General features: G+C 46.5%; 6 protein-coding genes across 8 annotated transcripts; 4 read left to right on the forward strand and 2 right to left on the reverse strand.

Annotated features, from left to right (window-relative positions):
- Window positions 1-152: 152 nt before the first annotated feature.
- On the reverse strand, window positions 153-8,517 carry Hph (HIF prolyl hydroxylase). 2 transcript variants are annotated; one of them, XM_017235763.3, is made up of 5 exons: window positions 7,379-8,517; window positions 1,588-1,870; window positions 1,452-1,532; window positions 1,251-1,390; window positions 153-1,189 (listed from the first exon to the last, which is right to left on the reverse strand). In XM_017235763.3, the coding sequence occupies exons 1-5, from the start codon at window positions 7,903-7,905 to the stop codon at window positions 799-801; spliced, it is 1,422 nt and encodes a 473-aa protein (XP_017091252.2). In that variant the 5' UTR covers window positions 7,906-8,517; the 3' UTR covers window positions 153-798. The 2 variants fall into 2 exon arrangements, with proteins under 2 accessions (XP_017091252.2, XP_017091253.2); XM_017235764.3 differs by lacking the exon at window positions 7,379-8,517 and adding an exon at window positions 2,716-3,331.
- Enoph (enolase-phosphatase E1) lies at window positions 5,802-9,726 on the forward strand. The gene is made up of 4 exons (XM_017235765.3): window positions 5,802-5,936; window positions 8,726-9,187; window positions 9,245-9,501; window positions 9,566-9,726. The coding sequence occupies exons 2-4, from the start codon at window positions 8,832-8,834 to the stop codon at window positions 9,709-9,711; spliced, it is 759 nt and encodes a 252-aa protein (XP_017091254.2). The 5' UTR covers window positions 5,802-5,936; window positions 8,726-8,831; the 3' UTR covers window positions 9,712-9,726.
- On the forward strand, window positions 6,314-7,358 carry Tim17a2. Its single transcript, XM_017235767.3, has one exon. It carries the CDS (start codon window positions 6,485-6,487, stop codon window positions 7,160-7,162), a length of 678 nt encoding a protein of 225 aa, XP_017091256.2. The 5' UTR covers window positions 6,314-6,484; the 3' UTR covers window positions 7,163-7,358.
- LOC108121563 (uncharacterized) lies at window positions 9,725-12,090 on the reverse strand. The gene is made up of 3 exons (XM_017235762.3): window positions 11,410-12,090; window positions 10,267-11,347; window positions 9,725-10,210 (listed from the first exon to the last, which is right to left on the reverse strand). Exons 1-3 carry the CDS (start codon window positions 11,621-11,623, stop codon window positions 9,781-9,783), a joined length of 1,725 nt encoding a protein of 574 aa, XP_017091251.2. The 5' UTR covers window positions 11,624-12,090; the 3' UTR covers window positions 9,725-9,780.
- Window positions 12,091-12,132: 42 nt separating this feature from the next.
- CtsF (Cathepsin F) lies at window positions 12,133-25,163 on the forward strand. 2 transcript variants are annotated; one of them, XM_043211748.2, is made up of 6 exons: window positions 12,133-12,477; window positions 18,775-19,212; window positions 23,427-23,557; window positions 23,618-24,358; window positions 24,412-24,593; window positions 24,651-25,163. In XM_043211748.2, exons 1-6 carry the CDS (start codon window positions 12,370-12,372, stop codon window positions 24,914-24,916), a joined length of 1,866 nt encoding a protein of 621 aa, XP_043067683.2. In that variant the 5' UTR covers window positions 12,133-12,369; the 3' UTR covers window positions 24,917-25,163. The 2 variants fall into 2 exon arrangements, with proteins under 2 accessions (XP_043067683.2, XP_070137536.1); XM_070281435.1 differs by lacking the exon at window positions 18,775-19,212 and having other exon boundaries at window positions 12,139-12,477.
- LOC108121567 (uncharacterized) lies at window positions 22,567-23,299 on the forward strand. Its single transcript, XM_017235768.3, has 2 exons — window positions 22,567-22,726; window positions 22,791-23,299. The coding sequence occupies exon 2, from the start codon at window positions 22,805-22,807 to the stop codon at window positions 23,057-23,059; it is 255 nt and encodes an 84-aa protein (XP_017091257.2). The 5' UTR covers window positions 22,567-22,726; window positions 22,791-22,804; the 3' UTR covers window positions 23,060-23,299.
- Window positions 25,164-25,633: the final 470 nt, after the last annotated feature.

Here is a 25,633-nt window from a genome sequence, read left to right on the forward strand (position 1 = left end):
GATGGTGGAACCCTGCCCCTCCTCGGCCCTTTTTGGGAAACATGTTGGGATAAAATTCTGGAAATTAATCAAGAACAGAACAACATCCATGATCCAAAATATCCAACGGATCCATGATCCAATAAATACCAAATACCCAAGAAAAGAATGTATTTCGGTTGCTCAGGCTTTCATTTAATAGAAAAATATACATACATAAATATGTATAAATATGTAGATATGCCATTAATGTATAAATTTAATAATTTATAAATAACAAGAGAACAGATTTCTGATAGACATGTATTTCGCTTGTTATAAGATGTAAACGATATCAAAAAGAGTTCTAACTAGATGCATGAGAGTCGACTAATTGAGTGGGCACCCCAACGATCGCACGATTGCGTTGGGGCATTAATTTTGAGATAGGATGTGTTTGGCGTCGCGACTGTTGCTGTTCTTATTGAAGCTGGGTGACTGCTCTTCCGGCAGCCGGATAATACTTTGGCAGCCAAAACTATGAATGAACTAGGAAACGTTTCTTTCCTGACAAAGTTGCAACAAACTAAAATTAATAAACAATCAACTTGGACGCTGACAAGGCAGTAAGCTAACGGTTAATGCGAGAATAACTAAGGATACGACTTAGAGACTACAACTAGAAGGCTTAGCGACTAAAGGAGCTTTGATTCACTTTTGCGATTCGGGCCGGAACCCCTCGGTTATAAATAGTTTTTAACTAGATTTTTACATTGTGTGTGTTTGGTTGGGAATAATTTACACATTTTTGGTTGCCGTTCGCTGTCTTCCCAGCACGGGTTACGTGCATATCTCACTGTTTGCGGCGCAGGATTGGCTCGACACGTTTGCATTCATGGCTCCCGTGCCCGTGGACATGCTGGCCGGCAAGCTGGAGGAAGGCGGCGCTGAGGCAGCTGCTGGGGGCGCGGGTGGTGTGGTTGTGGAGTCGGGCTCGGCTTGCTGGGCCTGGCTCTGGGCTGCCACATTGTTCGTCTTGCTGTTCTCCAGCTTCGCCCGGTTGAGGGCCTCCTCGCGCTCCTTGGCGTCGAAGTACCAAACAGTGATGGCGTAGCGGGTGCGGTGAGCGGGCTGTACTTCGTGCGGGTTGCGTTTGTCCGACCAGAAGAATATCAGCCGGTCGAATTTCGGTTCAATATCCGCCACAGTTGTTCCAGGCGTGGGACGAATTCTGTTGGGAGTTAATTTCACATTTAGTTTTTTTTTCAAGTGTTTTGTTTATGTAAACCTACCGCAGGATGCCGCCGCTCTCCCGCGCGTCCCAGTTTATGTTCAGGTAATAGATGGCCGTTATGACGCGGCCATCTTTGTTGGGATTGTCCACGTGCATGACGTAATGAGTGCCGGAGCCGGGATAGCAAGCCACCATCGCCTGGGGAGTTGGGAACATCTGTTAGGACAATTCTAATGGGATATATCTTAGCTGTGCTTACCCTCGTGCGCTCCCTGATGTGGTACTGGCCGAGAATGCCATTGTCCTTCATTGTGTTCACCCGATACACCACAGAGTCGATCTGAAAACGAAAGAATCTTAGAGTCTGTCCTTGCTGAGGATGTCCAGTCCCTTACCTGATTGGTGAGATACCAGATGTTGCTGCAGCCCGGCTCATTGCCGCCGACCCACTTTATTTTGTCGCCTCGAATCTTGTCCCCGCGCACCGCTATGGAGGGAGCATCGGGCTTTTGGTTGTGCACCAGCCCGTCCTGAAAGGCCCCGGCGTTGTACATGCTGCCGACCTCGTTGAGGATCTTCAGGCCCGTCTCCATGCCCAGGAAGTCGTCCACCACCGACAGGCCGTACTGGTTCATGTCGCTGATGATGTTTCGGCAGAGGTCCTCATAGCGTCGTTCACTGCGGAGAAGAAACAAAACACAATCTTTGATTACAAGAGGCAGTGGCGATTCACTTATATTTAGGAGACCTTTCAAGGCCGTAGATCTCTAATCGATATGAAGATGCCTATGTGTGTGAGGTCACCTTGGGGGAACCCCTGCGGTCTGGTCTGTGCATCTAGACAGCGGACCGGCTACTTAGCACCTCCCCTCGCTATTTTTAGTGCAAAATATTCATTACATTTAAGCGCTTTTTATGGGCCTTAGAACAAACAGTATTGCGATGCATACAAGTTTTACGACTTTTTTATGATGCGCCCATAAAACCAATATTTTCATACAAGTCGTCGGATCTCAGTCACGTAGGCCACCCAGAATAGAACAGAACTGGCCCACTCAGACGATCGCGAGTTTCTGGATAAGCAAAGTCGCAAATAAAGCAAGAATGTGCATTTTCCCACCACAGTTCAGCGACAATATAATAAACGTGAATTTATTGCCGCAAAATTAAAAAATATATTTCAAAAACGTGTGCCACGGCCGGGACGACAGGCACAGCTACTGCCAATATCGTACAGCTTATAGACCATTGGCGGAAAGTCCAGTTTTGTTTTACCAATTAATTACTATAGAGATTCAAATTCGCGAACTAGCCGGAGATCGACACCACCAGAGACCGCGCCATTGAAGACCGCAAACCATAACTTTCAACCGGTTTTAATATTTTGGCATTCATAACCCACGAAAACTGATAATTATCACTGAATAATCAGTGCAGAAATTGATAGGGAGAAAATAGTTGAGGTTCTTTGTGAAATTTGTAAATAGTATCCTCTTATAATCCTTTAGTTTTGTTTTATTTACCGATGATCCAATAGTTCCCGGAAGTACTGCTCGGCATTGGCAGGATGTGCCGAGTGCTTGAAGAAGTTCTTGTAATCCGTGGTAGTGGAGGTTATCATTTTGCCTTGAAGGTTCAGTTTAAGATCGAGTACTTCACTATCACTATCCTTATAATAAGGGTTATAAACTGTTTTTCTTTTTTTTTTAGCTTAGAAGAGTTCTCAGAGCTACTTCCCGAACAATTCACGCACTAATGAAGAAAGTTGGAAAAGGTCTGCGAGTTTTATTCGATCGTTAGAGGTAGGGAGAGCGAGAGAGGAGGCAGCGGCAGAGCACCGGTTTGTGTACGTGTGTAGGGCGCCAAGGGGTTGTCTGTGTGTGTGTGGGCAGGTAGGGCAGGTATGAATAATTGCCGATTGCATTTACACTTCACTGGCCAGCTGTTGGAATTGCTTTTGTTTTTCTTTGCTTGTTTTGGCTTCAACCGTTACACTGGCAGATGTTTGTTTTGATTTGCGTTTTGTTTTTGTCACAACCGTTAGTCACGTTTGTTTATCGTTCTGGCTGCTTTTGAGTAAATAGAGGCAGCGCTGCTGCAGTCACGAACCGCACTCGTCAAAGTCAGTTTGCCGAATGGTTGGAGGGCAGGCCCAGTCAGTCCCATAGAGGCCCATCACTGATAGCGCAGAGAGAGAGAGCGAGAGAGAGGTGTTTGAGAGCGGGCCAGAGAGGAGCTAGCTGGTTTGGAGCTAAATAAACTAACTTGGCTAACACGGTTAATATTAATATTAAATGTTAATATAAACTTTTAGTTTAGTTAATAACTAAATTTCCAATAAAAACCAAACAAGCTAAATCTAGCCATTTTCTAAACAAAGAGAGAGAGAGTCGGATAGTTTGGAGGCCTGGAAAGCGGCAGAAGAAGACAAGGAATTAGCCTGATAAGCAGCCCCCGTAAGTGTGAGTAAATAATCAAAAAAAAAAAAGAAAAAAGAAAAGGTAAAAGGAAATATAAGACGCAACAAGCTGATAAGAAGAAACCGCGCTGGACGTGCAAATTGGGGGGACGACAGCAATCGCAGACTTGAATACTGACAGGCGTCGCGTTTCGGCTTATCAGCTGACATTCTGCGACGAGCCAGAAGCGGCAGATCCTTCCGATTGCCCTTCAGGGGAGTTTAAACACACGCCCAGCGCAAACACACGCCAAACACAAAGCAAAGGCAAACACAAAGCCAGGCAAAGACAGAAAAGACAGGCGCAACAATCGTCACGTAGCCCAGCACACACACACAGCCACACTTGGTCGCTCTCGCACTTACACGCACACGCACCGAGGGGTGTTAGATGGAGACTGAAGGGAGACCGATGGGTAGATGGGGAAGGAGGAGGAGGGTCTGCAGTATTTTTGTAGAATTGTTTGAAAGAATTGCCAAGAACGAAGAACGAAGACCGAAGATGGGGCATGTGGAACGTCAAACACACGCGGAAGCAGAGCGAGCGAGTGGACGGCCTGGGAAACTGGGTCAACGTCCTAGTTCAAAGTCGGTTCGAGACAGTCATGCCCACACGAAAGCACTTAGATACACTGAGGATATTATTTTAATAATATTGTTTCAAATATATATGAAGAGAATATTAAAATATATATCTTTTAATATCTGATATTTTATTTAAAGAAATTACATCTTAAAACCTTAATAGGCTTAATATTTTAGCAGGTTTTGCTAGTTTTATAATAATGTACAATAGTTCTCTCAGTGTATGTCAGTTAAACCCTAAAAGCAGGATCTTAGTCATGTTGGTTTGTCTTTAATAACCTTTCTTTCTAATACTTGCACTAACTTAAAATAATTTAATATTTATAATTAAATAATCTAAATAACTTCTCTCAGTGTACTGAATATAGTGATCAATTTTGGCCATTTTCTGGTGATTTAGGTTCTAAAAAGTGTATTACGTGCGGCAATAGCAACTGCGGCACGTGTACCACACGAAACCCCCAGCCCTCCAGCCGGTTCAAGGGAGTTTGAGGGCCCGAAAGGGAGGCGTGGCAGCGCACACGCACTGAGGCAGCGCCAGACGACCTTGATGACGTGCGTCTGCCTACGTAGCTGGTATATGGTATGGGTATGGGTATGGTTTGCTGTGGGGTTCGAGATCTATCGTGGGATACAACCATGCTACCGGCATCTAAAATAATCCAAAAGAGGAATTTAGGTTCTTGGAATCTATTTTAAAGAAACTATTAACTAAAAATATGTATTAACTATTGCTAATACTAACTAGTTCTTCTAACTAGTGGTACTATTTCTTACGAAATTCAAATGGAAAATAGTTCCTATTTCCGCTCGTCACTTGAATTAATGACTTCCAGCAAGTTCTGCATAAATAGACATTCCTCAGGGCGACTAAAGCCACACTTCCAAGAGCTATTCCAATGCATTTCCAAGCAAACTAGAACTGGAATATTGACCTTTCTTATCAGAAGCGACCTTGGCCATCGCCGGATAAATGCGGCTTTTAAGCCAACAGTTTTTTGCGCAATGATATTTATTTGTTTAAGCCGCTTAGTTTCTGGCTAATATGACAGTCTAGCAAATATGCCTATTTAGCACATTTATGAACAAAGTCGGGAATTTGCAAGCCTTTTGGAGAAATGAGATCACGTCGGACACGCCGCTAATTGTTTAATAAAGACAAACACACATCTCCCAGATAGAAGCCAGCGCTCCTCCTGATAACACCACGCGAGTCAAACCACTCGCTTACGTACTCCGAGCACGTACGCAAAACGCTCCGGACCACCCAGGGTAGTGGAACACCCACCCTCGGACCGATAAGAACCATTGGTGGAGAATCGAATCGAATAGTGTCGATGATTCAGCCGAGGAATCAGTTGCGAAAGAGCCACCTCCATACATACCTACATGGTGTGTGTATTTTTGCAAGCCAACAGATTGTATATTGTATCTGTTAGTAAGGCAACAAAAAAAAATATAAATAAATAAGCGAGTATCAACAATTCGGACGGCAGTGAACTGCGCAACAGAATAATTACAAAGTCAGCGCCATCCGAACCGAATGCAGGTGCTATATGGCTCGCGCCGCCATATGCATTGGCTTGCCGGGCACGTAATGCCAAAGGTAGGCATCTCTCTCCCAGGAGTGCTGGTCCGATCCGGAGCAATCTAATCGGAGGCAAGCCCACACGTACGTGCAATCAGCTGGCAAGGCAGCAGGTAAAGATACAAGATACAAATCTCAGAGATGGCTAGAAAGTCACTAATCCTAACCCTAAGAATACCCTCAAGGTCTTTACCCAAATACCAACTATAGTTAGTTCTTTAGATCGAATCAATCATAAACTTTAATCTTGATTCTATATGACACTTCTATGGCTGGTGGAGTCATCATCGCTTCGTGCCGTTTCAGCCAAGTGGGCACGTAACCGCTTATCGGTAATTGGCTCGCCATGCAAGTGGGGCCTACGGCTGAGGGAATGCACAAGAAGAGGCCTAATCTGAGCCGACTCACTAGTGCTTACTCGCCAGATGTTGGCGTGAAATGAAATATTATCTCAGCAGAGTAGGAGGGGGCCTTTGTTTAGGAATCTCGTAAACGGAATAGAGACAAATGTCAGTTGCCAATATCCAAATTATGTTCGATAGAAAGGAGATCCTGAAAACAAAAGCAACAGAACACACAGAACGTCTCCCCGCCAAGCGACCAAGGTGGCCAAAGGATCCTGTACCTCAGGATCGTTCTAGAGTAGCGGACTAAAGTGATTATGGAATACAATCGCCAGCCATGTCCGATCAGGATTGTTGAGGATTGCGGTTGTGCCTTTATGATGGGATCGATTGGAGGGTCGTTGTTCCAGTACCTCAAGGGCTTCCGGAACTCCCCGTCCGGCTTGGTGCGCGGCCTCTACGGCGGCCTCGATTCGGTCAAGATGCGAACCCCCGCCATCGCCGGCAGCTTCGCCGTCTGGGGCGCCACCTTCAGCAGTGTAGACTGCGCCATGGTCCACTACCGCCAGCGCGAGGACTCCTGGAACTCGATTGTAAGTGGCGCGGCCACGGGCGGCATTTTGGCGGCCCGCAATGGGGTCCGGGCCATGGCCAATAGTGCCTTTGTGGGGTGCCTAGTTCTGGCCATGATCGAGGGAGCTGGAGCCGCAGTGGCCACCATCTATGCCGCCGATGGGCAAGCACAGGCCACGGTGGAAAGCGAGTCCCAGCCACAGCGACCGCAGTGGGAGGTGGCCACCATTTCGGCCGTGGATCAGATCAAGGGGCCGGAAGAGGCCGTGGCGGAGTTCGAACGGGTGCTGGACAAGTGTCGGGCTTATAGGGACCGGAGTATCAACCTGCAGAGCCTCAAGCCGAAGGGCAGGAAGCGGGCGAGGATGGAGCAGCCATCGCACTCGCTGGTCGAACTCGTCCGACTGGCCGATGCCTTCTGACCCTGATCTTGAGCCTCATCTTTTGTTGGCGTGGTGTGCTCCCTTTTCCAAATTCAGGGAATGTGTTTTGGTGTTGAGCCGCGATCCTCACCGTTCAACTGTTGAAGGTATCTTAACCATTCCGTTGTTACCAATCGTTTAGGATGAAATGTAGTATAAAATTTTAATTTAAAAATAACGAAAATCTTAAGAGTAATAGCCCGATCTCTAACTCACCTTCCCGATCCCATGAAGCTGGAATCCGCCAGCCCGATTTGGTAGCTGGAACTCTTCTCTCCATGGTGGCTATGGTGCTGGTGCTGCTGCTGCTTGTGGCCATCGCCTGCCTGGGCCTGACTCGGTTGGCCCAGTAGATTCAGGATATTGTCCACCTCCGCCGGCCAGCTCTGGGCCTGATGGGCGGGTGTCATCATCTGAGCAGTGGAGCAATTGGCGCCAGCGCCACTCACACTGCCACTGCCCTCCAAGGTGGTTGCCGCCACGGCTTGTTGCAGTTGCTGGAGCTGCTGTTGCTGTTGCTGCATCGGTGGCTTGTTGTTGTTGCTGGCGGCCCGCTGCCGGGCCAGCAGGCGGCAGTCCTGGCGATGAGATGGCCAGTCGAGCAGCTGGTGGGCGGGCGAGCAGTAGTAGACGGTCTTGCACTTGGCGCAGCGTAGCAGCTGTTGCTGAGTACCGCAGATCGAGCACCGGGCTATGTCCATGTCCGATTCACTGTTCTTGACCTTTCCGCGACCCCTGCTCATCGCATTTTAAACGAGCCGAATGGAAATACACTATTCCGTGCCGTCAAACGTATGCGGAGCGGGTTTTGATGTTCTTAGGGACTTTCTCCGGCTATACAAGACCACATTGCAGAAATGACCAATCCCTGCGACAATCCCCGAACAAGACAGTGCAATTTTTAACCTTGACTGCTCAGTTTTCCACCTTCGCCCCCGTCACCAACACACACGATAGCGGACGCACTTGCACACCCACACCGCCACCCTTTCGAGATTATGGCTATCAATTGCTCCGCGGCCGTCGCTTGTTTTAGCCAAGGGTGCTCTTCACCATTTCACTGTTATTCGCTCGGGCTTATTTTAATCACGTAGGCCACAGCCGAAATTGCCAAATAAACAAAAAAAACAACGCACTCACACAGACACACGGGCAGCTATGAACGCGTTGTTATTGCTTTTGCAGGCGCTTGTTCTTCGATGAGCAATATTCCGGCTATTGGTTGCACGCCTCGCACCCGACGCTTGCCCACTCTAGTGGGGCTTATCGTTTCTTCACCGCGAATTAGCGAAAAATTGCAAAAAATTATTTTAAAATCTCCCTAGGCTTTTTTGCTTGCTAGAGATGGGCGTCAACCGATAACATGCAACCGATTACGATAGTCAACCGCACTTAGAGAGTGCAGTATTTTTTTTACTTTTCTGCTTCTTCAGCAATTAATTTACTATTAATATTTAAAATATATAAAGGGCTATAAAATAAAAAGACAGTACAAAATTTATTAATAAATTATCCAATATAATATCAACAGGCTTAGTATTTTATTTTTATCATCCTCGATAGCCGGTGGCCCACAAGTGCCACCTCTACTATCAGAACAATAAACAGATGCTGCTCCCTTTGAAATCTTTGAATCCCGCGTGATAGCTCGTTTCCATTGATAAGCGCGATGTCGACTGCGAAACGTGAGGCCAAAGTGGTGCTGGTGGACATTGAGGGTACTACCACCTCCATCAGCTTCGTACATGAAGTGCTCTTTCCCTACGCCAAGGAGAATGTGGAAATGTTCCTGAAACAGAACTGGGCAAAAGAAGAAACCAAGCAGATCGTCAAGGATTTGCAACAGGTGCCCCAGTTCGCCGACTACAAGGTCACACTAAGTGCCCCTGCGGCGGTGTTGGATGTGGAGCTCATTGCCGGCTTTGTGCGCTATCTGATAGACAAAGATCTGAAGGTTACTCCCATGAAGACGCTCCAGGGTCCCATTTGGGCCCGTGGCTATGCCCTTGGAGAGCTCAAAGGGCAGTAAGTATGATTTTTTTAAAAATTAAACAATTTGTTTAAAAGTTCCATGTATGTTAGTGTCTACGATGATGTTCCCGATGCCTTTCGAGCCTGGAAAGATGCTGGCCTTCGGATTGCCGTTTACTCCAGTGGAAGCGTTGCTGCCCAAAAGTTAATCTTTGGATACAGCGTGGCAGGCGATCTGCTTCCCTATCTTAGTGCCCACTTCGACACCCATGTGGGTCACAAACAAGAGCAGCAATCCTATGTCAATATTGCAGGTTCTTTGGGCGAAGAACCTGAGCATATTCTATTCCTCACGGATATTCCAGGGGGTTAGTAACTGGCTCGCATATTTATAGCAAATTTTCTTTAAAATTTTACTTCTACTCCTTTTAGAAGCTTCTGCTGCCCGCTCTGCTGGACTTCAAACCATAATTCTGCAACGCCCGGGTAATGGGGCTTTGACTGACGACCAGAAAAGCATCTACGAGGTGATACCGGACTTCAAATCTCTTTACAACCTCCAACTGCCACAAAAATAAAACACTCGGGTGATAAATCCAAAAATTATACTGGTATTGTGGCTAGGTGATTGGGAATAAGGTGATTCTCTAAAGGAAGGCCCTGTCCACGCTGCATAGGTCGTCGCCGCTGTCATGGGTGGGAGTTTCGGTTACTTGCTCTCGAGGTCTTCTTCCGGAGCGCTTGCTTCTCTGGGACTGCCTCGAACAGGATTTTTCCGATCCGTAGATCTTTCTCAGCTGCTGCAGCTTGGCTTCAGAATCTCCCACAGGACACTCGGACTTCTTTTTCCTGCGCTGCCTGCTCCCTTCGCACGTGTGGCGCATGCCCTCGCTGCGACAATTATGGCTCAGCTTACCTACTTCAGGGCCCCAAAAAGTGGGTCCCTCAAGGAGCAGTGGAGCAGATTTGACGCGCTGCCGCATCATCTCCATGTGCAGTTCGTATTGGCGTTCCTGCAGTGCCTGCTCCGCTTTCCTAGTGGCTAGCCGAATGGACAGCAAAGCCTTGTGGGGTTCACTAGCGGATTAAACCGGATGATTAGATAAGTTCTCATAATGAAATGGAATACTAACTTTAGAGACAGCGACTTCCAAGCCGGTGTCTTGCGCACCTCCCAGTCGAAAGGTGGCCGTGGATCATGAAACGTACAGTTGTTCTTCAGCTCCTTAACTTTCTTCCGCGACACTTCGGCTCTCAAAGTGGCTGCCAGGTTGGGTCGAGCCACCGGATGCAAGGGGGAGACACTAGGAGTCCTTCGCGGCATCGGTTCCTCCGGCAAGTCGAAAATTCTCAAAGGTGGCATAGCTTTTTCATCCTTCGGCATGGCCATTGGATTGGATTTGCGACCTCTTCCGCGTCTTGTCCTGCCCCGGCACACTGTGGAGGCACTGCTGCTGCGCTTGGAGGAAGCGGTGGGCGATAATATCTCGATCTTGGGCACCTGTTCCTCAGACACCTTCTTCCCACTCGGAAAATAGTTGCTGAGCGTGGCCTGAGCGCACTTGGGGGGCGGTAAGGGGGTCTCTGCGACATGTCCTCCCAGATCATTGACACTGAAACATCGTCGCAGCATCTCCCTCCGGCATTTCGCCCGCTGCGCCGTGTGCTGTCCAGGATTAGCAGTCGGTTGCGGACGGATTTTGGGCTGTGTCTGGCTCTGGCACTGTGTTTGAGTCGCATTACTACTAGTGGACTTGGGCCGTCGAAACTCTGCCTCGAAACTCTTTAGGGATCTCTTGAAATCCGCCACTTCAACGGCAAAGTCCTCCTTGAAACTCTTTAGGCGACTCAAGTCCTTCAGACATTTGTCGTACTCCTCGCTCAGGCAACTGGAATGGGGCGTGTGAACCGCTACAGGTGGTGTAATACATTGATCTAGGTGGATGGGGCTTGCTGTCATGGTTGGCGGAGCAACTGCATCCAGCACAATAGGAGGCTTCTTAGACTTTTTCCCCTTGATAGCCCTTTTTTTGGACTTTCCATGAGCATGGCCCAGGGAACTGCTGCTAGCACTGGCACAGCGCTGTCGAGGTGGATTTGGAACTCCATTGGGAGCAGGAGCTTGCTGGGATCTAAGCTCACGGCTGGTGCTGCGTAGACTCTCCAAAGTAGAGTAGAACTCCGCCTGGTGTAAGTGCTTCACATCACAGTAGTCTACAAGAAAGAGACTCCTTATTTATATTTAAAAATTTATTAATTTTAAAGGCCCAACCCACCAGGTATACTATCGTAGAACTTGGCCAGGGACCTTATCCCCATTTGGTTATTCCAGGCAGGTGTTTCCGCCTCTGTCGATTCTGCTGGAGCCGTTCCCGTTTGTTTCTTTCCGCCCAGCGAGCAGAGCTTGGGGCGATTGTAGACCGGAGCTGGACAATTGTTGCACGGATCTATGGGCACTTTGACGCAGGAGTTGAGATAGTGCGAGCTCATACTGCGAGGAGCTTCAGCTTTTTGGAAAATTGTTGCAAACGCGCTTTATCAATACTGAGCCATACATCGAATTGTTGCCAGCGGTAACCTCGGCGGTGTTTGTTTTTGTGCACTTCCGTTTTGGGCACACCATTCGCCAGGTCACGCACTGTGCTGCGCTGTCCTGGTTTCGGATGCACTTCCTCCGCGCAGCCGCAGAAACTTTGAGGAAGGGTTGAAAGAATTAACATACCGGAGAAGTGAATACCGGAACAGAGTGGGGTTTTCAATAGTTATAGACTGTTTCGTTAAAAAGCATAGGGCTGATATTATTTAATATTACTAAGTAAAGATTAGTACTCAATATACGATTCTTTTTCAAATTTCCCGCCTAACTAAAAACACAGGGTGATTCGATTTAACCAACACTGAAAATTTGTGTGGCCATCTATCGTTCGCCCAAAAACCTTCAATTCAGAATCGCCCAGCTTGGTCAGTCTAAAAATACCCCACCTGAACCCACCTGAGTCCCTGAGCACTGAACACTCGTTGTCTTGTGTGCGTGGACTGGTCGCGGAACAACAACTATCTAAAAACAGAAAACAAAGACTAGAGGCCAAAAAGCGGCTTATTCCGCCAGCCAAAACAACACTCTTGATTTCTCCCGTCAGAGGGGGGTGCGCGATTTGTGGAAGCGGAGGGAAGACCCGTACCGCCGTACCGAATATTCCGGGCCAGAAACACACGAGGCAGTGACCCAATCGAACATGAATATATACGCGGCAGCAACAGTTGCGCTCATCCTGCTCCTGGGCCAAGCAGCTGGCGACGTGTCGCACCTGGCCGAGGAGGGGGACCGAGAGGCTGAGGCCGAGGTGAGTGCTTGTTTGTGTTGTTTTGTTATGATTCAGCGCGGCCGTTTCGACATCTAACGCTTTTTCCGAGGCACAAAAATAACAAAATCCCCCTCCGTTAAGTCACTAAAGCTTGGGGGCATGGGTTATCGGGTCTGCGGATGGGATAACGGTTTATACCATTAAGCGAAATATGCAATTTTACAGTTTACTTACCACCCCGCTTGCCTCACACACATATGAACTCTATCTCTATCACACACACACGCACAACATACCCCCCTACATACATATACTAGCACACATCCGGACATACATGTATTTGCGCCATATTGGCTGATGGCTGATGGCCGATGGCCTATTGTTTGTTCGTCGTTTTAGTACCTCTGATTAGCTTTATTCTCCAGGTCTCGCTTTCAGTTTTCTTCTTCGGCTTGGCGCTTCTCTTATCAACCAGGTCTTCTGTGGACTCTGTTTATTTTGCGTCGCAGTCAGCTGTTTGCTTATCTCTTTGACCCAATGAAGCTAATCATTTTAGCCCGACGCTCTGTTTTGTGCTCGGTTCTTATCAGGATTTTTTAATTGATCTACTCCTTTGTTTATAATTTCTCTGTGTGCGCAGCAGACTTTCTTCAGCAATTGCGTCTTAGTTTTCGCTTAACCCTTAGGTGCCCATGGGGCTATAATTAAAGTTTAAATAAAAAATAAAAATAAAGAAAGCTAATAAATCAGTTTCCAATATCGATTTGTCGCCCCAAGACTAATAATGCGAGTTTAAAGAGGGTGTAGGCTTTTAAGGGTGAACTGGTTTCTTGGGCCATTTCCTTAGTTTTCCACCCTTAATGAAAAATGTACTATATTCACCCTGACTTTTATATTTTAAGGCTCTAATATTCAGTAAAAAATGTAATAAATAAAGCTTAAAACTAAAATAAGTGTTAATTTTATATGGAAATAATGCCAGGCAATGCCAGAGCTTAACTTTTATTCAGAAAATTGTTTATGACAGCTTATCTTTCTAGAAAGCGATGAGACACAACAATGCATTGTTTATTTAAGCTCTATTTAAGCTTTAAGTTCTAGAGTATTCATGGAAATAGACTCTAAAAAAAATAGTTCCGTAAAAAAACACTTGATACTCTGCTATTCAATCCTATAACCAATTTGATGGATAAATATTCAGGCATTTCATTCACAAGTGGTTTTAAAACCAGAAATCTATAGAAACGTTTGCCAAATATGACGATATCAGTCAGTTTAGATTTAATTGATGATTTCAACTTGAATAAATATATTTCTGAGAAATCTGGGCAAAATTTATGGGCACACCAGTGCAAAAACCTGTACAGATTTCAAATTGTGATTAACTGTTCAATGATTCAGAAGGGGAACAGATTCCCATTTAAATAAATTAAATTTTCTGTTTGTGATGCTCAGTCTCCCAGGCCTCCCAACCCCCCAACCCCCCTATTTTGGCCACAAAGTAATGTGCCAGATTAATGACTGAGAGGGCACACCAGCCGGCTGTTGCCTCCGTCATCAGGGCAGCCTCCCGCCAAGCCCCTCTTAGAGGAAACCTGGTCGGACTTTGGGAGGCTGCCATTTGGAGCGGCGTCATCAATATCAATTAAATTGCCGGTAGGCATAGGGGTAGGGGAAGCTAACAAAAAAAAAAAAAAGCCATGTTATTCATCATACTCGTACTCGTACTCAAACGAAAATATTTATATATGCATATAATTAAATATAACGTGAAAAGGGTTAAAGCCACATAGACGAGGGCTGGGGGAATGGGTTAAAAAAAAAAAAAACAGAATGAAAGCAAAAAGTAGAGAGCTGTTTGAATTATTTACCGCAGCGCATTCCAAATGCTGAATTTTAATTTTACGCATGCCTCAATGGAAATGAAAATAATTCTAAATTGAGTTAAAAAATATACATTTAGACTCGACTGTTTCAACACTCTTTAAATTTAAGAAATTAAGAACCTAAAAAAGTACTCTCTGGTTTCTTTAATTCTATTCTTTAGCATATCTTAGATACAATCCTATTTTTTATTAAAAATAAAAGGGCAAGGAGTTGAATAGAAAAACACCGCACAGAGACTAGGAAGGAATGCATGGAAAAAATTTGCATAAATGAATATTATTGCGGAACTATGTGCGCGGATATAGCCCCCACACTACCACAAACATATTCGCGCAAATATTTATGGGTACACACGAGTATAATATATATATATATCTATATACATACATATTCATTCAGTCAAGTCAGCGGAGGAGAACTGGCTGCCGGATAGAGGAGCACTATTGTCTCGGAGATATATCTGTCAGCAGGCGGTCTGAAGCAGTCGGAGGGGCTTGTGACTGTCATTTAGGAAATCAAATCGGATGACTCACAAGCCCACAAAAACAAAGACAGCCGGATGAATCTATCGATGTCTTTGCCAGCAAATTGTCAGCGACTTCTACTTTCTGGTTTTTGGTTTTTGGCTTTATGCAAATCAGCTAGTGGATTTGCTGACTCCGCCAGACCGCCCATCGAACATCAGTCTCCATCGATCCAGCTGCCCATATCCTTTGTACAATTTTGTGGATGATTTGCCGCCTAATAGAAATGCCACTAAACGCCTTAACCGACCAGCCCAAGACAACGAGATCCCATCTCCATTCCAAATTAGCACCCAGGGGAGCTGTGAGGGCAAAGTTTATAATGAGCTTGGCCAGAAGGGGGGTCACTCGGTGGGCTAAATGCCAGTGGGTGTCGGATGTGTGCGAGTGTGTCTCCATTGTCTGATTGGAAATTTAAGCAGGCAACTCGAGAGCTGATAACTTAGCCAGATTATGGCTAGAGTACTAATATAAATAGGTTTAATTCTGGCTTTAAATTCCCAAAAGAAACCCCAATGCAGCAATGGAGTTGGTGGAGAAGCTGCAGGTGTCCTCCCAGATGCCAGATAAAAGATAGCAGCCCAAGCACCACAAAGCCAATATAATTTCAAAGATGTTTGCGTGAGGCGTGGCTGGAATTTAAAATGTTTGAGCTTGTTATTAGCCAGTGCAAGATATGGAATTCCTGGAATCAGCACTTGAATGCACGCTTGGCAAGAATTTGGCAAACGTGCCAGTATAGATGGAAACAATTGAAACCCCAAAAATGTCAAAATCTGACTGATGTTGAATAAAAATCAAAGAATAAATGAATTTCTGATGGTGGGAAATACCATGCAAAGTTCACAGATACCTATGGTATTGATGGACCCCTGGAGATCCATTTGATAAAAACTACTATTATATAGTTGTCTATATTTATAAACAAAGAATACTTTGTAAAAATGCAAATATTTTTTATTAAACGACTTGAATCTTCTCATCAGACTTGTGGGGATTCAGGTGCCACAGCAGGTGCGTTTTGGAGAAAGCCCTTGCCAAGGTTAATGTCTTTATTAACACAAAAACACGCCCCAAAAAAAAAAAAAACGTGCCCATCCCATAAAAGCCCTAAAGTGCGGCATCTTGACCTTGGACTCGAGACCATCTTGCATAACCAAATGGGGCTCCAACACACATGGTTTTAAGTTTTAAATACTATACCGGTTATGGGGCTCTTGAATGGGGTGGCAATGGGCTGGCCAGAAGCGCCGAACAGGTCGTGCGTAAGTGGATTTCAAAATGTTAATGGGATGCGAGGGAAAGAAATTAAGTCACCAGTGACAGAATTTTACCACATCCTGATGCTGATGATGATGTGGAGGATGATGTTTTTGTTGCATTTATTTGCACGCCAAGCGGGCCAATCGCTTTAATTAAACTTTAATTAAAAACAACACAAGCCAAATTGCCAATTTACGCGGCGACAGCGCTGCCACTGGGAGCTGCCAACTGCGACGCCGCATTTGCTCGATGATGTTTGCGTTGATTCAATTAAAGTTTTTCAACACTGGCCCATCAAGGCACGGCTTAATGCGCATCGTTCAACACTTGCCGGGCGTATTTTTACATCCCGTTTACACTGGACGGATTTTGTGTTTACCCAGGGAGTTCAGTAAGCCACCGATTGCAACAGGGGCTTATGAAAGCCTACGATGGGTGGAAAATCTGCTGGAAAATACACATGCTAAAATAAGCATATTAAATACTGACTGAATTGCCATTTAAAGCCATTTAACGGCCATTAGTTCTCATTTATTATTTACATTGTTAAAAATGAAACATATTTAAGAGTTGCAATTATCAATCTTGAATATTATACTCCCACGTAAGCTGCTTCCACTTAAATTCAGTCTAAGCCTTCTTATTATCTGGAAATGCCAGGAGAGCCTGTATCAATTACATTGCAAAGTGCAGAGCGCATTAAATTATGGTAACAGGCTTACCAACGGCTGGGTATCGCTTGGAATTGGATGCTCTTTCGACTGGGGTGTAGGGTGTTGCCAGGACAACCGACAAGTGAAGGGCGAATCACTCGCAGTACTTACCATCCGGAGCTGAGGAAGGATGGAAGCACCGATGGAACTTAAAAACTCATCATCGTGTTTTGGTATGGCTTGCGATGTTGTTTAAAATGCCATAAAGTTTAATTGAAAAACAAGCTCCGGCAGCGCATCACCAAACTGAACCACCCACATCCACAACCCACTACCCACACCCCACTACCCCACTCCCACACAACATAATCAGCTTGGGCATCAGGCCGGCATCAACGTCGACTGCAGTGACGCAACCGTTGTCAAAAGTTTTTTATGCATTTTTCGGCTTTTTTGTCAGCGATGTCAGCGGCAATGAGGATGAACGACCAAAACGTCAACAAGACGCCAAGTATCCCCATCCCTAAGCCTTTTCCCCACTGACCCTGTCTACAGTCTGCTGTCTGCTGTTGCTGTCAGCGGCAATGCATCAGCAGCTAAAGGGGAATACACTTGAAAATAAATCGGTTTGGAAAGGTTTTTCAAACTAATCATCTACTAGTCAGACTAACTACTAGACTACTAGAGTAAGAAATCAAAATACTTTGGTTAATCATGCTAGATTTATAAAAATAGAACTCTATTTTATTTCTCTAAGTGTCACCACAGAAGCCAGTCTTTTTGTGATTTCGATTTTTTAAATTATTCAGCAAAATCCGTCTGCGGCTGTCCGTCGATCCATCTCCCTCCGACCAACTGTCCAACTGTCCCACTGTCCGAGCTGTGGAGCGTCTGTCAACGGGTTTTCGCATTTGTGTCTCATCATTTATCGATGGAGTTTGCTGCAATGCCCCACAAACCGGTCCGATTCAGTCTCAGTTTCGTTGCGGCGGTTAATTAGTTTTTGTGGCCTGCCAAGGCCCAGTCGAGCGTTGGACCAGTGATTGACTTGCTTGGTCATCCGATGTCCCATTCCCGTCCCATACCCATTGCCGTTACCACAGTGCCGACCGCAATAGCAGTGCAATTATGCCGAGTTCATTAGGCTTTAGGAGCGGGTGGGCCATTTCCAGGTGGGAGGCCTCTGCACCAGGCCACCTGCAATGCGTTCATTTATAATTAACCCTAAACCTGCCCCAGTGCCGTCGTAATGCCTTTCTGAATTTTAAATCATGAAGGATTTGCACACATGCCCGGCCCCCTGTGGGGATAGAGGGTGGTGGACCTGTCCTATATCCCTAGCTTAAGTGCTTAATATTAAGTGTTGGGTTTAATATTTGATATAGTCATTGCTTGAAATCGTTTTATGAACCTGTTGCTTGGTGTTAGATGGTAGGTGCTTTAAATATAATGCTTTAAGGAGCTTGTCAGGTCATTAGTCATTAGGTTTGATGAACGATTAACAGCCTGGATATTAATTAATCAGTAGGAATTAATGAATTATTACTCGCAACATAATTAATTAAAAATTACAAACAAATATTTAATGAAAGTTACAGGGGATTAGCCTTCAATTCAATAATCGAATTAAATGTATTTGTTTTTAATAATCCAAAGAGCTTTGGCCATAAAGGTCGCTAAAGGATTAACCTGCTGGTTCTGGGTCAACACGGTGGGTGGCACTACTGCATCACATAATCACACAGATACCACACGGCCTTGCTTGCCTTGCTCCACTTTAATGTACACTCTCATCTCCCCCAACACGCATCCGTCCAGCTCTAACCCTAACCCGTATGCTCATCAGCCATGTCTGCCACAAATCCGACCGAAATCCGAAATCTCTTTGTGTGTATCCTTATATGTGTTTTGCTTTCTGTTTCGTCCTTCCCCACCCACCACACTCGTCCCACCACCACCACACACTTGAAATATCCTCCCAACCGCCCGATCCCTGAACCCGAAAACAGAGCACGGTTACGGAGAGCACCACTTCGGAGGCGCCCACGGACCAGACGCCCGTCAGTGAGCCGGCCGTGAAGCTGGTCCACGTCCTGAATCCCGGCGAGCGGGAGTACCTGTCCCCCAACCTGATCGGAGTCCAGAACATAGCCATGACCTTCCTGCCGCTGTCGATGAACTTTGTGAACATCATCGACGCCTTCAGGGAGATCACCAGCGGGGTGCGCTACGAGATCCTCCTGAACGCCGTGGACACCAAGGTGAAGCAGCCGGAGGAGGCGGACACCATCTGCCGGCTGGTGATTCTGGAGAAGCCCTGGCTGAGGACCCAGTGGGGGGACAAGCACCGCGAGCTGGTCACCTCCAACTGCAGCGACTCGTCGGAGAACTCGCTCACCGGCGGCGAAGATCCGGCGGAGAGGGCGAGGCTCCTAAACGAGAAATACGTGAGTAACAGCATCTTCAATGGCGGGAAGAGGAACGAGCTAACCGACGCGGAGATGGCTAACCTGGAATCCCAGATTATCACGGGTCTGGGCCCAATGAAGCGAAAGGTCAGCCCGAACAAATCCGCTCCTACTCCTGCTCCTGCTCCTGCTCCTGCTGCCGCTGCTGAAGCTCCGGCCATTCTCACCTCCATCACGGTCTCCAAGTGGACACCGACACCGGAGTCCGCTAATGAGCCTACCTCCACCCCCGCCGCGGCAATTAGCATTGATGAGGCGAAAAAAAAGAATGACGAGGAAGAAGGCCTAGCAGCCACCACCACAGTCGCCACGGAGCTGAACGATAATGAGAAGCGGTGGCTCGATGATTTCCTATCCGTGGGTGCGTATAATTTCGAGCAGCAGCAGCAGCAGGCGGAGGAGAAGCAGCCGGCGGAGAGGCAGGAGGAGACCACGCCGGAATCGGTGAACCCAGAGGTGGAGGCTACTACAACCATACCAACAGCATCATCATGAACATCCCTATTATCATCATCATCCCAGTACCAAAACCAAACCAAACCACCCATCACATCACAATCTCAATCCTCCTCGCCCCCCCTGTCAGTGTCAGTGTCTTCCACCCACAAATACTCTTTATACACACACACTCACCTAAATGCGAACAATAAAGGAGGAAAATGTTATTTAATTGAATTTATTTAAGCTTGCCTTTTCACCTGGAGACTGTTGGGCCTGGGCCAGGGGTTGGAGTGCCACGCCAGAAGGCCGCTTTAGAGCCCTCCCAGCCTCCCTCCGAAAACACTTATTTCACCTTAATAATCAAATGAGTTTCCGCTCCTAAATTACGGCCGCAATCTGTTTAACCCGGCCATGTCTTGGGCCATCCACTCGCTACCCCCACCTCGATGGTAGGCCCATCTGCACCTGTCCATATTTCTTCATGGCCGGGCGACCTACCAAGAGGGCTGGCAAGGAGGTGGCAAGATGCCCATGCTCGTGTCGGTGCTGTGAATGTGTGAGAGGTTAAGTGGTTGGGAGTGGAATCCTCTGTTCCACACCTGGCCCCCACCTGCGAGGCCAGTGGTGTCGACACAGAGTGCGAAGCAAGTGTTCTCATTATCCTTGTGCTCTACTTTTTACAGCGGTTGAATCTGTGGTGGCCTGCACAGTGGGCTCTGAAAAGGGTGTCTTTAGAAGCGAGCTTTCCACATGATGTCCTCAAAGAGGGTTCTTCATTAGGAGATTCATTAAAAATCCTAGATAGATTGGTTACATTTTCCAGAGGGCTGTTAGAGCAAGTCTATGAACTGCTACTATATAAATCAATCTGATTTCAACGTGCACTTGGTCGTACATCATTTCCAATCCATATGAGTCGGCTAATGAGCTCTTCAAAAAATACATAATCGTTGAATAAATTAATTAAGTGCTTTGGAAATGGAAACGCGCACTACACACTATGTGGGGCCAACTGTCAGAGACTATAGAACTGCGCTCGGCACTCAACTGTCAATATATCCAAATGGATTTTACAGCCCATTGCACAGAAAACCACCCAATGCACCCACAAGAGCCACCCACTTAGGCCACCAGCACTGCCAGCACTACCAGTAGTGTTCCACTGTGCCAGTGCCTCCAGGGTCGTTGAAACATCATTTACGTTATAATTCTTATTGAAATACACATTTGAATTAACAGCTCTCGGTCGGGTGTTTGGGGTGTCAGGCTAGTGGAGGTCCAGGACACTGCGGTTGGGGTTTCTGCCGGAAGTGAGGAGACCAGGCGGGTGGATGCGGAACCGAAGAGGGAGGATGCTTAATGAATTCATGTTCGGACGCAGGCAGGCAGGCTGGCTGGCAGGCTGGCAGGCTGCACACATCGAAAAGGATGGCCTGGGACTGGCATCGAAACACGGCTCGGCTGCTCTTTCTTTTTGGATTGCTGTATTTTTAATTATACACACGTCGTAGCCATTACATTTCATTCAGTATTGTTGTCCCATCTAGATGGTCAGCACTCGGAAAATAAAGTTTTGGTAACTGGGCTGGGGATGTCATAAAGTAAAGGTATAGATCATGTGGGTATAGGACCCATAGTTGCCCTCAATTAGGGCCATCTTTCAGTTTCTATCAAATTATACTCTTTAGGAAGAGTACTCTGAAAGTCCTTTCCATTTTCAAAAAAACAAATAAAAATTGTCGAGTGTAACATCCGCATCCATGGCCACGGCAAAATCATAACCATCCCCGTCAGTTACCTGGCTACGACATCAGGAGCCGACATTTGGCCCCTGGCCATGACTGCGACTCCGGGCAGTCGTCGGCAGAAGGGATCCACGGAACGCCTGGAACCAAACACCATCAATGGCAATACAATCCGACATATCACCGTCATCGATGCCAGCCGGCAAACGAATTTCGAACCAAAATGTTTGCTTTAATTGGTTTTGTGTTCGGCATTGAATGGTTTATGGTCGTCCTGGTCGCATATGTCTGTCGTCAGTCCCCAGTCGGGGTTATTGTTGCTCCTCCATTCTATTCTCCAGCGATAAGGATAATCCTACCCTGCGCCTATTCAGGACTTGTGTTTTTCTTGCCGCAACTCTTCCAGCCACGTGTCCTTTCTGTCAATTTTGGGTAATGTAAATTCAGGCATGTCCTTGTTTCATTTGCATTCGTATTCGTAATTTATGCGCCACTTCCACAGCTTTTCGCAGCATTCGCACACAAACATATATCGAGGTCGGAGGTTACTGATGTGGTGACAGCTGCGTGTCTGTTTGTAATGGATAAGTGTATCCTTGTTATGTAATTAGCACAAGATTAACGAACTGCCGCACTGCCGACATCAGAACAATTTCATTTGACTTTTGTGTTGCTGCCAGGTATGGAATGAAATGTAAGGGATATCATCTAAATTTATTTATAAATGTTTTTTTGCGGGGTTACAAGGTTGATACAAGGTTGAAAGGCAATTTATTAAAGGTATTTCGCTTTAAAAACAGATAAAGATCCCCAATATTGTGTTAATAAAGACGTTTTTGAATTATTTTGAAGTGGTTTTTGAAGAAAAATATAAGACATATTTGACATACATAAATATATTCCCCATCTAAAAGTTGCTGTAGACACATATAACCCTTAAGATGTATATTAAAGAAGATAAAGCCTTCACTTCGTTCCACTATATAATATTCTAGGGCCTAAAGTCTAGGCATTCTCTTATTTTCAATTTTTTAAAGAAGGTTCTAAAAGAATGGGCGATACCTTGGAGGAGGTCTTTCCAAAATCTTATAAAATATAGAAAACAAATTGATTATAGAGGGTTTTGATGGGAACTCTACCTAAATTCTAGAAACACATTTCTCCCGTTGTAGTAGCCCACAAATTCAAATTTCAAATTACCTGTCATTAGTGTTCAGTTCGAAACAAAATCCAAAACTCACTCACATCACTCGCTTAGCTTGGCGTGAACACCGGCAACAATATACTTTTCTACTAACTTTTCTACGGTTCGTCAATAATGTTAAAAATTTCCATAATAATATCCTTATAAGTGACTGATGCCTTCCACAGAGCATCTTTTCACGATGAAGCCATCTTCGCTGACGTGCCGCATTCGCCAGATTTGGATCTTGTCCAGCTGGCTGCGTCAGGAAGCGGCGGCGGCGGCTGCCATGTTGGTGGTGCGGCGCCACCAGGTGCAGCTGAAGGCGGAGGAGGACGAGCGGCGGGCGGCAGCCGAGGTAGCGGACGGTAGCCAGTATGGCGTCGACTCCCAGGGAAGAATGCGGGCCGTCCGCATGCTCGACGACTACATCGTGCCCTTCGAGTGCACCCTCTGATGGTTCAGTTTCAAGTCTGATCTCTAGCTGGTCGTACATGATGTGCCTTATTGCTGAGTTACATGTTCCCGTTCCCGAAGCACGCAGATCTGTCTGTTGGTCAGGTGCATCCGTAATGGGGTTTTTTCCAAATTTTGGTTCGCAGCCAGGAATTCCATAAATATTAATTACATTCTATCATTACAAGGACATCAAGACCAAGCTCGATAATTGAGTTTAATAAATTGAGTTCGTTTCAAATGGTTTTTGACTTTGGGGGGGAAGTCCACGAATATTTTACTCGCTTTCTGTTTAAATTTAAAATCTAATAAGTTTGTATATTAATCTTCCTTTAAAATATTTTATTCATATAATTTATTTCCTGCAGATCTCTCGCAGCAGACGAAGCATCAACGACGTCCTCGTGGGTGACCACAAGCCCTACGATGAAAAGCAGGCCAGAGAACAGTTGCAGCGATCCCTGAACAAGCTAACCGAGGGCGAGGGTCCTCACTACAAGTAAGCTTCCCTTATAGTTCAAAGTAGACCCAACCTTAACCTTTATCTTCCCTCTTCCAGGATCCTAAAAGTTTACTCGGCTTCCCGCCAAGTGGTTTCCGGCACACTGACCCGCATCGATGCCGACTTGCTCGACAGCTCGGCCACGCAGCATCGCTGCATTGTGGAGATCTGGGCCCAGCCCTGGTTGACGCAGCACGAGGTCATCTTCAAGTGCCGCAATCAGCCAGTGGTCCATGCCAGACACAGCCGATCGGCCGAGTGGGCCGAGAAGAAGACGCACAAGAAGCACAACCATCACTCTCTGGACAAAGTCGAGCACCTTTTCCACAAGTTCCAGGTGCGCTTCGGACGCCGCTACGTGAGCTCCGCCGAGCGGCAAATGCGCCTGCGGATCTTCCGCCAGAATCTGAAGACCATTGAGGAGCTGAATGCCAACGAGATGGGCAGTGCCAAGTACGGCATCACCGAGTTCGCCGACATGACCAGCACCGAGTACAAGGAACGCACAGGGCTCTGGCAGCGGGATGAGGCCAAGGCCACTGGCGGATCACCGGCGGTGGTGCCTGCCTATTCCGGCGAGCTGCCCAAGGAGTTCGATTGGCGGTCCAAGAAGGCCGTCACCGGGGTGAAGAACCAGGGACAGTGCGGCTCGTGCTGGGCCTTCAGTGTGACGGGCAACATCGAGGGCCTGTACGCCTTGAAGTACGGCGAGCTGAAGGAGTTCTCCGAGCAGGAGCTCCTCGACTGTGATACCACGGACAGCGCCTGCAACGGCGGCCTCATGGACAACGCCTACAAGTGAGTAAAGGGTGTCCATTTTGGAATCCTTTCTAATATTTCTGCCTCCTCAGAGCCATCAAGGACATTGGCGGGCTGGAGTACGAAGGCGAGTACCCTTACGAGGCCAAGAAGAAGCAGTGCCACTTCAACAAGACCTTGTCTCACGTCCAGGTTAAGGACTTTGTCGACCTTCCCAAAGGCAACGAGACCGCCATGCAGGAGTGGCTGGTCAGCAACGGTCCCATCTCCATTGGTAACCAACCAAATCCGATTTCAGAATGAAATCCGCTCACGTGTCTGTGTATTTCAGGAATTAATGCCAACGCCATGCAGTTCTATCGCGGCGGCGTCTCGCATCCCTGGAAGGCACTCTGCTCCAAGAAGAACCTGGACCACGGTGTTCTGGTCGTCGGCTATGGCGTCTCCGACTATCCCAACTACCACAAAACCCTTCCCTACTGGATTGTAAAGAACTCGTGGGGTCCACGCTGGGGCGAGCAGGGCTACTATCGGGTCTACCGCGGCGACAACACCTGCGGCGTCAGCGAAATGGCCACCTCGGCTGTCCTGGCCTAGACCCGGGTGGGAGCCACCTTATAAACAAAGCATATGACTATATCTAGGTTTAATATTCGTGGCCGTAACTTTGTGTACAATCTCCTTCTATGTTCTTCAACTGACGTGATTGAAAAATTTAATTAAGTTCCAAAGCTTTCGCATGTAGCTCACCCTGTAATCATTTTGGACATCTGTAATCTCATGAAAAATCCGCATACTACCATATTCCGCTTTTAAACAAAAATATACATCAATTGTACAAGAATTAAGTCAGTGATGGTGGCTTTTAAATGGTTTAAGGAGGGGAAATGAGTAGTTCATGGCCTGAATCGGTGACAGACTTGGTGTCAGCAACAGTTGGTCATGAAACAATGGGTCTTAACCATCGGAATTTTAAAATTTATATAATATTAAACAAGATAATCCTCTTCTTTAATATTAAACAAGAGAGGAAAACTCACTTTGGGCTAAGCCCAAGTTATAAACCCTGATGGCTATATCTTCCCCAATTCTCATCCGATTCTCAAGAGGAGTACCTTAAACGATTTGTGGATCGATTCTCCACCATTCTGCATCAAAATCCTGAGACAACATATTTTTTAGATTTTTTGTCCATTTTTCATGATAGGATCCCTTGAAAATGGGGTTTTTCCCTGTAGGGCCCACTGTGATGGGTATATCTTTCCCAATTTTCATCCGATTCTCAAGAGGAGTACCTTAAACGATTTGTGGATC

The sequence above is a fragment of the Drosophila bipectinata genome, chromosome 3R, assembly GCF_030179905.1.
Source record: "Drosophila bipectinata strain 14024-0381.07 chromosome 3R, DbipHiC1v2, whole genome shotgun sequence".
NCBI lineage: Eukaryota > Metazoa > Arthropoda > Insecta > Diptera > Drosophilidae > Drosophila > Drosophila bipectinata.

Excerpts from the sequence above, each read along its gene's own strand:
- Tim17a2 (XM_017235767.3), top strand. The coding sequence starts at position 6,485 with ATGGAATACAATCGCCAGCCATGTCCGATCAGGATTGTTGAGGATTGC.
- Hph (XM_017235763.3), bottom strand. The coding sequence starts at position 7,905 with ATGAGCAGGGGTCGCGGAAAGGTCAAGAACAGTGAATCGGACATGGAC. Across the intron at positions 1,871-7,378 it reads AGCTTCATGGGATCGGGAAG|TGAACGACGCTATGAGGACC; the intron begins GTGAGTTAGAGA and ends TCTTCTCCGCAG. Across the intron at positions 1,391-1,451 it reads ACATCAGGGAGCGCACGAGG|GCGATGGTGGCTTGCTATCC; the intron begins GTAAGCACAGCT and ends CCAACTCCCCAG.
- Enoph (XM_017235765.3), top strand. The coding sequence starts at position 8,832 with ATGTCGACTGCGAAACGTGAGGCCAAAGTGGTGCTGGTGGACATTGAG. Across the intron at positions 9,188-9,244 it reads CTTGGAGAGCTCAAAGGGCA|TGTCTACGATGATGTTCCCG; the intron begins GTAAGTATGATT and ends CATGTATGTTAG. Across the intron at positions 9,502-9,565 it reads CCTCACGGATATTCCAGGGG|AAGCTTCTGCTGCCCGCTCT; the intron begins GTTAGTAACTGG and ends TACTCCTTTTAG.
- LOC108121563 (XM_017235762.3), bottom strand. The coding sequence starts at position 11,623 with ATGAGCTCGCACTATCTCAACTCCTGCGTCAAAGTGCCCATAGATCCG. Across the intron at positions 11,348-11,409 it reads GTTCTACGATAGTATACCTG|ACTACTGTGATGTGAAGCAC; the intron begins GTGGGTTGGGCC and ends TCTTTCTTGTAG. Across the intron at positions 10,211-10,266 it reads TGGAAGTCGCTGTCTCTAAA|TGAACCCCACAAGGCTTTGC; the intron begins GTTAGTATTCCA and ends TTAATCCGCTAG.
- CtsF (XM_043211748.2), top strand. The coding sequence starts at position 12,370 with ATGAATATATACGCGGCAGCAACAGTTGCGCTCATCCTGCTCCTGGGC. Across the intron at positions 12,478-18,774 it reads ACCGAGAGGCTGAGGCCGAG|AGCACGGTTACGGAGAGCAC; the intron begins GTGAGTGCTTGT and ends ACCCGAAAACAG. Across the intron at positions 23,558-23,617 it reads GGCGAGGGTCCTCACTACAA|GATCCTAAAAGTTTACTCGG; the intron begins GTAAGCTTCCCT and ends TCCCTCTTCCAG.
- LOC108121567 (XM_017235768.3), top strand. The coding sequence starts at position 22,805 with ATGAAGCCATCTTCGCTGACGTGCCGCATTCGCCAGATTTGGATCTTG.